Source organism: Leuciscus leuciscus (genome assembly GCF_965113295.1).
Source record: "Leuciscus leuciscus genome assembly, chromosome: 21".
Classification (NCBI taxonomy): domain Eukaryota; kingdom Metazoa; phylum Chordata; class Actinopteri; order Cypriniformes; family Leuciscidae; genus Leuciscus; species Leuciscus leuciscus.
The window spans coordinates 13,632,405-13,647,382 of record NC_138745.1 but is presented as its reverse complement, the minus strand read 5'-3'; the positions used below and the strand labels follow the sequence as shown (position 1 = coordinate 13,647,382).

Genomic DNA, 14,978 nt, shown 5'->3' with positions numbered 1-14,978 from the left:
CTGTTACTGTCATTAATTTCATAAAAAATATAAAAATTATATTTGAAATGGCCTTCCAAGTTTTTCCATTGTAACCCTATCTATATTGTATTTTTGACAAAGCCCTTATTTTAATATCTCTCTTGTAAAAATATATATTTTTCTTAATTGACATGTGATCACCCTCCAAAATTTGTATGTTCTTGGTCATCTGAATGACAAATATAATATTGAAAAAAAAATCTATTTTTTTAACAATTCCAGTGAAAAGAGGGACTTAAATACTGCTCATATATGTGGAAATTATAACATATTTCTAATTAAAACTATAGTATATAGTAACGCATGTGTCTGTAACAGGCATGACAAAAATATCAAAACATCAGGTAGATAAATAGTCATAAAATAAAAAATTACATAGCCTGAGATGGCACAATACGATTTCTTGTTATTTTATGCTGTCTTCATTTAATGGATTTTTTTTTTTAATTGTTTAAACTTATTTTATATTTTAATTTTTCAAAGTTGAAAAGGCACTGATTTCGTGGAATGACCCTTTTATAAACCAGGAGGAGATCCGAATCGGAGGTCCAGCACTGTACAGGCCCCATCGCGAGAGAGCACGGAAGTCCTTGTGCATCGTAAGTGTTTGTGTATTCTGCTTCCTAAAACTGAACCGTATGCATTGCGTGTGTGTGCGCGCGTGTGTGAACACATATGCTTCAGATATTGTATTGTGCGTAAGAAAAAATATCGTATCTTCTTTGTATCTCACTCTCTCTCTCTATCTTTTTTACCAGCCCGACCGAAACGGGAAACTGTCGCAGCATTAGTGCATGCACCCCCGCGAGACAATGTGTGCATTCCACCAATCAGTAAGTGTTGGTATTTCGACATTATCGACCAGTATAATATTTGCTATTACGGCCTGATGCTTTTAGTTTAAAACTACCTTATGTGTATTTCCAGAAGGTTTATCAAACATTGTGAACCGTATTGGTGCGTCTGAATCCACTAATGCTACGGAGAAGACTAGTTCGCGTGGAATAGAAGCAAAACCGAAAAACAGACTCAAGCGTAAAGCTGCTGTGGACATCGCACCAAAAGCAAAAGTACCAGCTGATTTCAAACCACAGACATCATCCCGGAAGAAGCCAAGACGATCTGCTGCTAAAAGTATGTGATCAAACAAAGCTGTTGGATTGATTTCTAATTATACTAAATCAGATGCAGATAATGTAGCAGAGTATGATAATGTTTTTATTTGGATGTAATAGAGAGAGAGTCCCGTGTATGTGTGTGTGTGTGTGGATGTGCGCGCTAACATTGCGCTACTTTAAAACTGTTGTTGACATGCATGTTGTTTAAAAAAAAAAAAAAAAAAAAAAAACGTGAACTTGCATATCTCTTAGAGTATGCTTTTAGCCTATCTTTTTAACTTACTGTGGTGGAGAACAATGTCTAAAAGTGTAGACATCTCTTCTCAAACACCTTTATAAATAGGCATGTTGAAAAAAAAAAAAATATATATATATATATCATCTTTTAATGCATGAAATATACTATTTTTATTTTATCCCATCTTTTTTCTCAACAGATGTGGTCGTGGATGACAATGCAGTCCCCGATATAAATGACGTTCAGAGCTGGAGTGATGGTCTGATAGAATCGTGGGACGACTGTGTATTTACACCCGAACCCGAAACACAGCGACGTGTTCCATCCAGCGAGAGCGTAGTGGCTGTGGAAGAATCCGACCATGAACAGCTGCCTTCAAATCAGGAGGCTTTCAGACGGGAATCACAACCCAAAATAGACATTCAACACATATTCGGACTGATACAGGAGGCTGTCAACACCACATTGAACAACATCGAGGTACGTTTAAACAAAACCCTTAACGAACGCCTTAATGGTTTTGAGAGACGCTTAGATGCTTATGAGAAAAAGCATGATGTTTGTGAATGTTCTACGAAAGCAGTGCTACAACAGCAGGGTATTTGGATTAAACAAGTCTTAGCAGTGCAACGATTGCATAGGGGTGATAACCAAAAAGAAGCCCAAGGTCAAAGTCTGATGGTGGATCTGTTAAAACAGGTTGTGTTCATGCTTAAAAAGAATCACCGATGAGTTGTGATTAGTTGCGTATTATTTTAATTTTATTTTTGTGTGTTTTACTTTTTTTCTTTTACACAATGTGTTTTTTGTTTTACCGTGTGTAATTTCAGACTGGTTGTGTAGCTGTTGATTAGGTAGTTTTTCTTTCTTTCTTTTTTCACTGGTTTTATTTTCTGTAGTTTCAAGTGTACAACCTACCTATTGTTTAAATAAAAAACAAAACAAAATTGTTTTAAAATGGCCAAACGTTGTCGGGAGTCAGATGATTTTGATCAGGATCGGGTAGCGAGGTTTAGACGAGATGATGGTAGTGTGGTACCCCTTGATCAGTGCAATAACACAGAAACATTGCGTTATTTAATACAGACAATGGAGGAAATTAATAGGCCTAAGTCTACAAAAGACACTTTGGTAGAATTATTAACCATTATGAGCTCGATGTCAGATGAAGATCCAGAACTAAATTCTGATTTTGAACATTTAGTGAATACACTGCAGTCAGGAGAGGTGTCTGAACCTACTCCAGAACCAAATTCTGATTTTGAACATTTTGTAACACCCCAGCAGTCAGGAGAGGTATCTGAACCTACTCCAGAACCAAATTCTGATTTTGAACATTTTGTAACCCCCCAGCAGTCAGGAGTGGTATCTGAACCTACTCCAGAACCAAATTCTGATTTTGAACATTTTGTAACTCCCCAGCAGTCAGGAGGAGGGATGTGTACACAGTCACAACCCACACTCAACCCCGATGCACCCAACATGGGTCTCACACGTGGCGATATAGAATCACTTGTAAGAGAGGGCGGTGATGTGAGTGGGTACACTGTACTGCCACGAACTAGGTTCAATGGTCTGGAAATCCACAGGCTTATAAATCTGCGGGAGATATCTTCTACAGATTTAGCAGCCTACACCATGTTTTTACATGACACACTTTCTGAAATAGTGGCGTTTTCCAGACTGTTAGGTGGAGATGGTAGTTTAATCAGCATCACCTTGAGGGGTCCGAGTTTGACATCAGATGTTAGTACACTTTTGTCAGGTGGCAATGGTTACAGTGTAGATCTATTTATAAACGAGCTTGAAAAAATAATGCAGAGCAACTCTGATGTACAGTTTGATGAGAGATTGAATTTAAGAGTGTCGATAGCAAGAGGTAAACATGGCGGTGCTTATCGAAAGTTACGTGACCATGCGCACAACGAAGTGATTGGCAAAAACAGACTTAATCTGTTCTGCCCCACGAACGTCTCAAACAATCTTTGTTTTGCAATCTGCCTGGCACATTTCCTAAACCCTCAGAAACCGCACGCAGAGCTAGAGTCTGTAGCAACTTCAATGCAGAAGTCAGCTGGATATACTGATCAACACAAGATAGCATTTAATGACATCAGACAGTTTGAACGCATTCTCAATGTTAAAATAGTTGTCTTCTATCGGTCTGATACGGGTGTTTTGGAGAAGTATACAAACACGGACGATCCGCATGCTAAAACAGTGTTTTTGTACCTGCATGACAATCATTATTTTATGATTAAAAACCTACGCGCATTTATTGGGACACCATATGTGTGTGAGTTTTGCTACCAAGGATTCACATGTAGGAGAGATCACAGATGTCGGTACGTCTGTGATGTCTGTAATGACCCAGAATGTCATAAACAACCCAAAAAGCCAAAACATTGCAACGACTGTCTGCGCTACTGTAAGTCTGACTACTGTTTTGAGATGCATAAAAAACCACCTCAAGGTATGCAATACGCGCAGTGTGATGTCACCAAATATTGCGGAAAATGTAATAGACGTTACCATGTCAGCGGCACTAAACCCAGACCTCATAAATGCCCTGCAGATCGTTGTGTGCACTGTGGTGAGAGTTTGGTTACCGATGGTGTGCATCAATGTTTTATCCAGCCGGTTAAGGCAGAGATGCCAAACGATCGTTACATTTTCTACGATTTTGAGACCCGTTATGAAAACGGAAGGCACATCGCCAATTTCGTATGCGCTATTACGTTTGCTGGAGAAGAATTCGTGGCCGAAGGACCAGATTGTGTGGATCGCCTCGTTAAAAAATTCAGACAGCCTCGTTACAGTAATTACACATGGATTGCACATAACGCGGCAGGGTTTGATAATTTCATCCTTTTGGAATACTTTACTAAGAAGGGGTTTGCCCCTAAAATTACGATGCAAGGCTGTCGTCTAATCTTAATGTATGACGCTGCATTCAAACAGCGGTTTATTGATTCATACTCCTTCATACCCATGCGGCTGGCCAAGACACCTGCTGCATTTAATCTGACTAACACTGAGAAGGGGTATTTCCCGCATCACTTTAACCGTGTTGAAAATGACAACTACATAGGTCCGTACCCTGACAAGGAATTTTACGGGTACGCGACAATGTCGAGCCAAGACAGAGAGGCATTTGATAACTGGTACAGTACCATTTCAGACAAAATGTTCGATTTTAAAAAAGAACTGGCGATTTATGGTAAAAACGACGTTGTTCTGCTGAGGGACGTATGTATGAAGTATCGCAATGAATTCATTCTGTGTACAGGCCTTGATCCGTTTAATTACACTACATTGGCAGCCACATGTATGGCTACGTATAAAACACACTTCATCCCTAAAGACACAATAGCGCTAACACGCAACTGTGCGTACATCAACCAGAACAAGACGTATTCAAACATTTCAATTGAATGGCTTGAATATATCCGAACAACACAGTCCATAGATGTTCAACATGCTCTAAACCGTGGTGAGGTGTCATTTGGAAAATACTATGTGGATGGTTTTTATGGCGAGGGTACCGTGAAAAAAGCATTCGAATTTCTTGGGTGTTTTTTTCATGGTTGCGAACGTTGTCATAACCCTAATGATCTCAATCCGTTATCAAAAGTACCTTATGGTATTCTGAAAAGACAATGTGATGACAAGCTTGAAATTTTGGAGCGTGCGTACGGTCTTCAGGTTGAGGTGGTTTGGGAGTGTGATTGGGTCCGTGCTAAACAGACCGACGTAGCAGTGATGGACTTCATGGCTACTTACAATCACCCTGAAAGATTGAAACCACGTGAAGCTTTATTCGGGGGTCGAACTAATGCGTTAAAACTGTACCACAAAGTCGCGGAGGGCGAGCGTATTAAGTATGTAGATTTTACTTCTCTCTATCCCTACTGCCAGGCGCGAAAATGCTACCCAATTGGTCACCCTGAAATAATATACAAGGATTTTCAAAACCTTGAAGATTATTATGGCCTCGTCAAGGCTACGGTCCTTCCGCCGCGGAAGCTGCTTCATCCTGTATTGCCTTATAGGACTGGGCGCAAGTTAATGTTTCCACTTTGTAGGTCCTGTGCTGAACAACAAAACCAGACACATCCGTGTGTACACACAGATGAGGAAAGGGCTATTCACGGTTGTTGGGTTAGCATCGAGCTGTTAAAAGCAATTGAGAAGGGTTATGAAGTGACAAAAATCGATGAGGTCTGGCATTTCCCCCAACGATCTGAAACATTGTTTTGTGATTATGTTAAAACATTTTTACAGTTCAAACAGGAGAGTTCAGGTTTTCCAAAAGATGTTGTGACAGACGACGACAAAGAATCTTATGTTAGAGATTACTTTGAGAAAGAAGGGATTAAGCTGAATCTGGACAAGATTGAGTTTAATGCCGCACGCAGATCCATTATGAAACTCGTTCTTAATTCATTGTGGGGCCGGTTCTCTATGCGCGAACAGCTACCGACAACTGAAATACTTACAGACCCTGAACAGTTTGCCCGACACATTTTTGGCGTTGAGTATGACGTCAAGCATTTCTCATTTGTGTCAGACACCGTTGCGGTCGTTCAGTGGTCTTACGCAGATGGGAAAGGAGCTCAGACTCGTGACATTAATGTGTTTCTCGGGGCTTTTACGACAGCGCACGCACGGTTGGAACTTTATGATCTTATGGACAGGTTGGGGGACAGACTGATTTATTGCGATACCGATAGCGTTGTGTACATATCTAAAGACGGTGAATACGAACCGAGACAATACACAAATCAATGTATTAGCACGCCAGATGTATCCCAGAAACACAAACATTTTTATGGAGTGTTATGAAAATGCGACCAGCATGCCTTTCGGGTACCTTTTGATTGACTTTAAAGCAAAAACACCAGAGCAGTACCGTCTCAGAACTGACATTCTGTCACAATATCCAGTTGTGTACGTTCAGAAAAGAAAACTTTGACTTTGTTAGACAGGAATTTGAAAATGTCTGCAAGACTTTTAAGAAACCTGCATCTTTTAAAATTGTTATTAAAAGCCACACCTAAACAAAGACGCGTTATTTTAGAGGCCGCTACAGACGAACTCATTGTGTCGTTGTGTGAAGTAGCTCTCAACGTAGTCCATGGTAATGTTCCACTATCACCACAACAATATCAGAAACTAAAGAGAAAAAGAAAAGAGATCAAGATTGTTGCAGATAAAAAGGTTGGCGTTAGACGTAAAAGACGGTTAATCAATCAACAAGGAGGATTTCTATTACCGTTGTTAAGCGTCGCAATTCCCTTTATAACCAGTTTAATTACATCTAAATAAGCTGGTGATGGAGTACGCTGAGAAGATGTTTTTAATCCCGCAACACCAGCTGGATAAGCTGAAATCCTCTAACACGCGTGAGTCTATACAACATGTTGTGGAGAACAATTTGGATGCGACTATAAGAAATATATTGCAAAGGTCTGACATAGATCACCACGAAAAAGCTAAGATGTACACCGGTGTTTTACAGAGGTTTTTAACACTCACTAGACAGGGGGATAGGGAATCCGCCAAATTAACATTAAGTCTACCACAGCCTGACAGCATTGTAAAAGAAGACCCACCCCCAACAGATCGTGTTACTGGCCGCAATGGTTTAGATGATTTTGCAGAAGAGATTTTAAAGAATATTCCACAGAGGAGTGTGAAAAATGTCCGTTACAATTTAGATAAAATGTCTAAAACAAAAGATATTACATCGTGGACTGAGTCGGGAGAGTTTGTGTTTAAAGGCAGAACAATACCTGGTTCACACATGCTTGACTTAATTAAAAGCGTAACGGCTCCACAGAAGATTGCTGAAGAGAGGAGACCTGGTGGGTGGGACGAGTTTCTGGAGGCTTTTGCTAGTTTAAATTTGCCACACTCTGTGGTACCAAACCACTATGTCAGACATGCAATTAACTCTTTCAAAACCAAATCGACCCCAACTGTAACCGATTTACCTAGGAAGAGTAAAAAACGCAAATTGCATGCGAGCACACCGATACATTCAAGACATCCAGAAGACCTCATATCACCCAGTCTAGACCAGAGTCAATGGTTAAGTTTTTAATCCCCCAGTTTGTGTGTAGCCTGTTGTTGTTATTGTTGTTGTTGTTTTTGAGAACTTATGACATGTATTGTTGAATATGATGTGTGTGTTTAATAAAAAGAGTTTAAAGAAAGAAATATTTGTTCTTAAGTTGTTTTATTTAAAAATATTAAGCATGATACATGTACATTTCACCCAATTGCACACACTGAATACATTTAAAAACATTTTCATTACATGGAACATGTTTGAGTTTTTTCACAAATGTTGACACCATTTTATCATTTTTTATTAAATCATTGGTATACAATTTCAACACATAATCATAATCAAACCCCTTTGACATGTGGTAGAGAAAGAACACGCAGTGTTGACCACATGTGTCTGATGAAAAATCTTGGACTTGCACAGTGGAATGTTGTACTTCACTAGAATTGAGATTTAAAAAGTCTTTGATAACGGGGTGAAAGCCTTGGTAATCAGGTTTATTACCAAAACTATCGAAAAAACAACCTACGCTGTCATCGTTTATGTAGATGGCCAACCAGTGTTGACCTGGGAGTCCTGATGGATCTGTATTGATTAAAACCATTGATGGTAATCTTCTTAAAGGGGTTTTCGGTAGATAGTCACATGGTAGTACTCCAAGAAAATAAGTATTGCACGAAATCTTATCCATGACACTCGTAAGCTGTACGGTGTTCATTTTAACACGTTAATAGTAATCAACAAGGACCTGTCGACGATTTGACACTTCAATTATGCTGTCAAATAAAGCATAAACAATTAAGTTAACAGTCTGTGGTAGTGGCTGTCTAAAACGGGCTTCTAGTCTGATATTGCCGCTTTTGATAAGCTGGCCACACTCCTCGTCTGGTGTAAAATTGAACGCGTAGAGTGTATAGCCATGCAGAAAATCCTCCCTATCGATACTCAGAGCCTGGTTTTTAAGATGCTTTCCAGAGGCCAGCGCTAACTGGTAAAACTCCCGCACTGCAGAACCATTTTCATATTCAGGCTGCAGAGGCTTCGAGGGATACTGTTGACCATCCAGATAAATGGCTAAAAATTCTAAATCGTAGTTTTTAAATGCAAAAGGGTTTTTATTATAGGCCCCGACAAATGCATCATTATCAACCATCGCTAGAACCAGAGATTTTGGTAAAGGCCCTAAGAATAAGTTTTCTTGATTACAGACCCGTGATCCGGCTGGTATTGAGAAGTTTTTCAAACACACCCTATCGATGGGGTACTTGGCTGTGGTTGAGAGCAGGGCTTGCGCATGACCCAGTCTCACAGCTGGTGACACTGTCACTTTTTTCACAAATAGCGATGCTGTCTGGATGTTCAGTTTGTAGGCTATGTCATTGTTCCTCATCAGACAGAACTCATCTTTACCTCTAGTCATTCTAATTTTAAGGTCCAATCCATTGAGTAAAAGTTTATCTTGAAAGAAGATGTCACTGTGAACTGGTGCGAGTAGTTCGACCACGTTACTAGCATTGGTGAAGGCAGCTCTCTTTGTCAGACCGCTATTTTCCCCGGCAGGGTCCGTCACATCCATATGCCCCGCCTTGTCTTTGTAAAAGAGCCCCGCTGAGAAAAGTGTTTCAAGGGTGTCTTTACCATAATTAGTAAGACACTCTATCATACAGCGGTATGGATATGTGCTAGAACTCTGTGAAATGAGTCGATCTCCAAGCGATACGTCCACTTGTGAAAAAATAGAGGCTCCCGGATAGTTAATAAGCCCTACGGGATCGCCGTCTCTAATTTCCGTTCCATCTGCATAAGTGATTTTGAGACGCATAAACAACAAAGTGTTGTTTAGATCCACGTAATCCTCGCCATTCCCCGCAATAAAAAATTCCAGAGGGGATGTGTCAGATATCGCTGATAATGGTGGTATTTCTATATAAGTGTTTTTTTCAATAGCGGTTTGTGTCAGTGGTACAGTAAACAGATCCAGTTCGGTTTTTAAACACTCTTCTGACATGTTGTGTAGTAACGCCATGATCTAAAATATTGTTTTAACAGAACTCCTTGATCTTTTTGAAGCAGTACGCTTAGCTGTCTCCTTGCGCTTGCGTTTTACAACTGATGTTTTCTTGGGGGGTTGTTTTGTTTTCTTCTGCTTCTGGCCACTCCTCCGCACCCCCGGTGGTCTAGGTACACTCTTGCGTGCCATCACCATTAACCCGGATCCGTCTTGAGTATCGTAATTGTTATTAAATGATCGCGATAACGTATTACTAACAACGTCACTTAGTATGTTTTTCGCTGCTGATTTAAGATGTGGCTTGGCTATGCTAAATCCACGTCTTAGTAATGGTATAGCCATTCTAAAGAGACCCCTAAAAAGTCCGCCCAAACCAGCGCCATACATAACTCCGCCTCCTGCATACCCCGGAAGTCCATTGCCTGCCTGATTCTGGTAATAGGCCACATAACGCATGGGATCAACATTGTGATTGTTGAAATATACCATTTTAATGAAATTTTTTTACTGGCCTAAAGTGTAGTTTAATGCACACTTTCCCGTAAGAAAATTGGACGTGCTGATTTTGATCGTCCTTCACTTCTATAGCAATATCTGCGATGACCGATTTGTTGATAGACGCGTAGTGCGGTTTGTCGTATCGGACACTGACTGTGTTATTGTTATCACCTGTTATTTGTACACACTCCAGGAGTGGTACGAAGGCATCACCTACTGACTGGTATCGGATGATATCTATGTATATATAAAGAGTACAGAAACCACCGTGTATGTCTGCCTGATGCAACGCATATGTTACAACATCCTTTTCAAAATTAGTTTTTCCAGGGTTTGTTTTTTGTCGCATAGAATCTCCTATCGGGATGCCTGGTTTCATCCCTAAAATAATGGCTAGTTTTCCATGGAAGGTTATTGAAATGTTAGGTTTTGCTTTCAGAAATACTTTGTTTTTTACAACATCGTAACCGAATGACCCATGAGGGGCTAGTAAATCATTTATCACACTAACTAGGGATGGGACCTTGTCGTAATAACCTGTTTTTATCGGTATGCGTAGTTTCGATAAGTCAGTCTTCTTCACATCTACATCACGACGTATGCTGTTAGTGTTTTTTCCGTCGTCGACAGTGGTGGGTTCGATGTTTATCTCAAAAATGGCATCTTTGGTGTTAAAGGTGTACCAACTTCTAGGATATTCAATTTGAACAAGGCCCACCTCCCATTCTCCTTTTATATTTATAGGGGTAGCCAACCTTGTTCTATAATTAGAGATTGTATTATCAGGGTATACAGACAGTGAAGCATTGCATGGTAGTGTGACATAAAAACCACCCTCTGCCATGTCTGTTTTTTATACAACTGCAGACAGTCTGTGCTTGTCCTTTGTTTTTATGGCATCTGTACGTCGACTAATTCTTTCTGATCGATCCATGATGCAAATTTTGCAGGCCATCCGAGCCACTGTACCAGTACTAATGTTTTGCGACCCTTCGTCTTCTTATCCAAAATCTTTTCAACTTTAAATGTTTTGTTTTTACTGACAAATATTTTTTGCAATTCTTCAGCATAAAAAACACCGTTGATAACATCCCCATCATAATCACTCAATCTGTAAACAGGAGGGTCTCGTGGAATACACGCTGATACAGTAAAATACTCTTGTGTGTAGTTTTCCTCATACCCTTTTGCAAACGGGCCTCTGACTTTAGAAATTCTAACCACGTCACCAATCTTGTATTTAAACAAGGGGTTAACATTGCGAGGTTTGGTATCTCCATATAGGTTATGTAGCACCACAGATTCGTTTTCTTTTCCCACATCAATCGGTCTCATCTTGATGCTTCTGTGATAGCTCACATTGTATCCTTGTGTAATGTCTTGAAGTATGTCGATGTAACGTTTGGAGTTGATAGCTGTTAAATATCTCCACATTCTTCCTTTTAAGGTTCTATTAAACCGCTCGATAACACACGCCTTTAATTCGGTGTCTGTTGCAAAATGGTTAATATTGTACTTTTTTGTCACTTTTTGAAAGTGTTTGTTAAAAAACTCCTTTCCTTTATCTGTCTGTAATTTCTGTGGTACACGACCTTCTTTCAGTATGGATTCAAAAGCTTTAGAGACCTCTACGGTCTACGCCACTCTTGTTTTTTAATGCACGGGTCCATGCGTACTTACTAAACAAATCGATACATGTCAACAGAAAGTGGCTGTTGTCATTAACCTTGGCATATGCTGACATATCTACTAGATCGGCTTGGAACTGCATATCAATACCATAGACAAAAACCCGATTCCTTTTATATTTTAGTGGTGCACTTCTGTGTAGTGTATATGCATCCTCGCCAGCGAGCCAGTCTGAAACTTCTTTATCGGTTAAACGAACACCCGTCTTTTTTAAAACAGCTTCTTTTAAACGTTTTTTACCCCCTAAAGAACCTGGGTTAGAAGGTGTGTAGTAAATCTTTTTCATTTCTTCTGACATATTGACACTTCACACTCCACAAAAGAATAACACAGGTGGTTTAAGTGTTTCAGGTTTTATTTCTTAAACATTAAAAGGATACAAAAGGTATCATACAGCATCAATGTAGTGTAGAAATTTTATACACATCACAATGTTTTTCTCAAGAATGTAATCAACCAATGTTTCAACAATTTCACATACATCAGTCTGATTGTTTCTTGTCAAAATGTCTACACATACATCCGATACATATGTACACAAACACAACATATCAGCTATTCTAATAAAGCTACCACATTCAGTCATCAGGTCTAAAACTTTTCTGATGGTTACACAAACTGGATCACCAGTATTAACGCATAATCGCATCATATCTGACCATTCATTTGACACATTTCTTACAACAGACATTTGTTTCTTAAAGTTTGTAAAACGTTTGGCATCAACACCACATCTGTTTACAGTAACCGATACATTGGTACATTCATTAATGTAGTTGTACAACAAGGTGGTCATCTCACATCTAATACGTTGTTTAAGTAGACACTTGGCCAGTCCAGTTGCAAAACAAGTGTTCCCCATGCTGTTATCACAAACAGTCAACTTGGACAATACCTTTCCAGCTGTCCACAGCGTCATAGACAATTTGTTCACTGCTGCCGTCCACAACTTTCTCTCTGACTTCGCGAAGCTTCTCCACAATGAAAACCTCGTCACGCAGTTCGTGTAAAATAGCATCCACCGACCCCTGAATCCTCTGGGGGTGAACCCTTAAACCACAACGGCTCAATGCTTGAGCAACGATGTGCTTAAGGTCTGGTCTCACCAGATTACGTGTCAGTTCCTCAAAGTAGGTGTCAAAGAAATAGGGGTCCGGTTCAAACAAGCAGGAATGTCTAATCTGACTGGGATGATCCACTTCACACCCCAAACAGATTTCTTTCAGTTTTTTTGTTGATGATGTGTTCCAGAAGGACCACAACAGTTGCTTTTATGATTTTGAACCCATCAGAACGGATACAACTGTCTGTGTCGTCAATTCCTGCTAAGGCCGCAGCTCCAGCTATTGCACCGGTGTTCCCGTATGGAGTTGTAAGGAAGGTCAGGTTGTGATATCCTAGATCCATGCAAAACTTATCCAACCAACTGTTGTCATAGGTTTGTGGGTGGGGCTCCAGCGGTGTGGCATTGTCATCAGGCATCGCTGGGATAGTCTCGGGGGTGTTGCTGTAGCAGTAGACAGGTGTAGATCCTTGAGACATGGTGAATGAATGTTACGATTGTACCGATCCGAACGTGTTTTTAATGACTGTAATATGTGGGTGGGGTTAAGAGGTGGTCTTCGGGGTTGGTAACGCCCTTCTCAGGGTGAAACAATTGCATCTTTACAGAACTGTAACGATCATACATGTCACACCATCTAAACATCTTGTCTATGCTTGTAAATATATGGTCAAGCATACGAACATCCTTCCACTGAAACAGAAATTTCATGTCGTAGCACGTGTGATGCTCAGATTCTCGAATAGGCATCGCACACACGTCGAGCTTTGTCTTGTCGTTGCAGCAAAAAATATAAACGCAGTCATCTGCTAGCTTTTTACTATGGTCCCCGACCACACGAAATCTTGTGTTAGGAGTTAAGCCATCCCACTCGGCGACATATAATGGATCATCACCACAGTCGTTCAAATCTCTCCAAACGTAGTTGAAAAACAGAAACCAGTCTTTGTCTTGAAAAATCAGACATGGAGTAGCCCATGTAAATTCGTCTCCAACATCAGCCGTGTAGAGTTTCACAATACGCAGCACCTTGTCAAACGCATATCTCAGTACACGTTTACCAGACATTGAGAAATCCCATTTCACATTAGCTAGGTCTTCATGTAGAAACTTTGTCAAGCTAACATTTAGCTTTTTCCTTGGTGCAAAAGTTAGTTCCTCTCTCATTTCAACAGGTCCTCTTGTCGGCGAAATACACATGACCTTTCTAGGGGTTTTAGGACTTCCCGGAGCAGCCATTGTAACAGGAAAAGTTGCAGAAAGTCTTCTGTGTCTAACAGCGCAACCCCTAACCTTATTTAATCCATGGTGTAGGTAGTGACGTAGGTGTCAGACCAGGGAGGACCATATCATAAAAACTTCATTGGCATATGGTGAGGTGCGAGTATTCACATGTCAATCAGGACGCAAATCTCAGCTAGCTTGACACTGTAAATCAGAGTCCCTGTTTTCTTGACACATGGATTCCCCTGTCAATCACTAGTGACACTAGGGTCATAAATCAATCAAAGGGGTCATAAATCAAACAAAAGTGACACAAAGTATATGTTAATACTACTCCTGAGGCCATTTTTGGAGTTGTTTTGTCTGAGTGACACACACAAAACTAAAGACTCATAACTTCAAAACTATAGCAAGGAGATTCTAAAGGTAGGTATCGTTTGAAAGAACACTTTTCAATTTTTTTAAAAATATACATTACATTACATTTGGACATTCTCCTGCCGAGAAACTGCTGATAAAAGACAAAAAATATATATAATTTTTATAATGATAATGCATATCTTTCTTATTTGACATGGACTAACTCAGGAAGGAAATATGGTAGAAGGAAAATTCTTTTTTGGGGAAGTCCCCCTACATATGAGCTGCATCTGGATAACATTTTGTGGTGATTGGATAAAGCAATCAAAAGTTATAGCATTTGGAACCAAGATAGCCTTTTTGTTGAGACCTTGACGCCCCCTCATGGGCATTTTTTAAATTGTTTCACCATGAAGAATATCTTGTCATAAAAGCAATAGATTAAGTTCATTTTGGGCTCATTTTAATTGTATTAATATGCTGTAAAAAATGAAGTGCAATTTTCAACGATTTTTGAATGTTTCATGAGATGTATGATGTGCAAGATCACATTGCAGTACATAGTACAAAAAACTATTTTATAGATTATGAAAAAAAATATTCTATTTATCACCAAATAACTCAGCAATACTTAGGAGTTTTTCGAATTGGCTACATTCACTGTAAAGTTCAGACTCTAAGGC

The 14,978-nt window shown here is 39.8% G+C and overlaps 2 protein-coding genes across 2 annotated transcripts in view; one reads left to right on the top strand and one right to left on the bottom strand.

Annotated features, from left to right (window-relative positions):
* The window catches only part of LOC309485805 (uncharacterized protein), a 242,703-nt gene extending 238,498 nt beyond the window's left edge, over positions 1 to 4,205 (top strand). The window contains exons 3-6 of the mRNA XM_082152862.1: positions 549 to 620; positions 780 to 854; positions 949 to 1,155; positions 1,577 to 4,205. Coding sequence (XP_082008988.1) covers positions 549 to 620; positions 780 to 854; positions 949 to 1,155; positions 1,577 to 2,109 — 887 coding nt within the window. The 3' untranslated portion in view covers positions 2,110 to 4,205. The remainder of the gene's footprint in view (positions 1 to 548; positions 621 to 779; positions 855 to 948; positions 1,156 to 1,576) is intronic.
* LOC309485771 (uncharacterized protein) overlaps positions 1 to 14,978 on the bottom strand; it is a 506,515-nt gene that overhangs the window by 325,470 nt on the left and 166,067 nt on the right. The gene's annotated exons all lie outside the window — the stretch shown is intronic.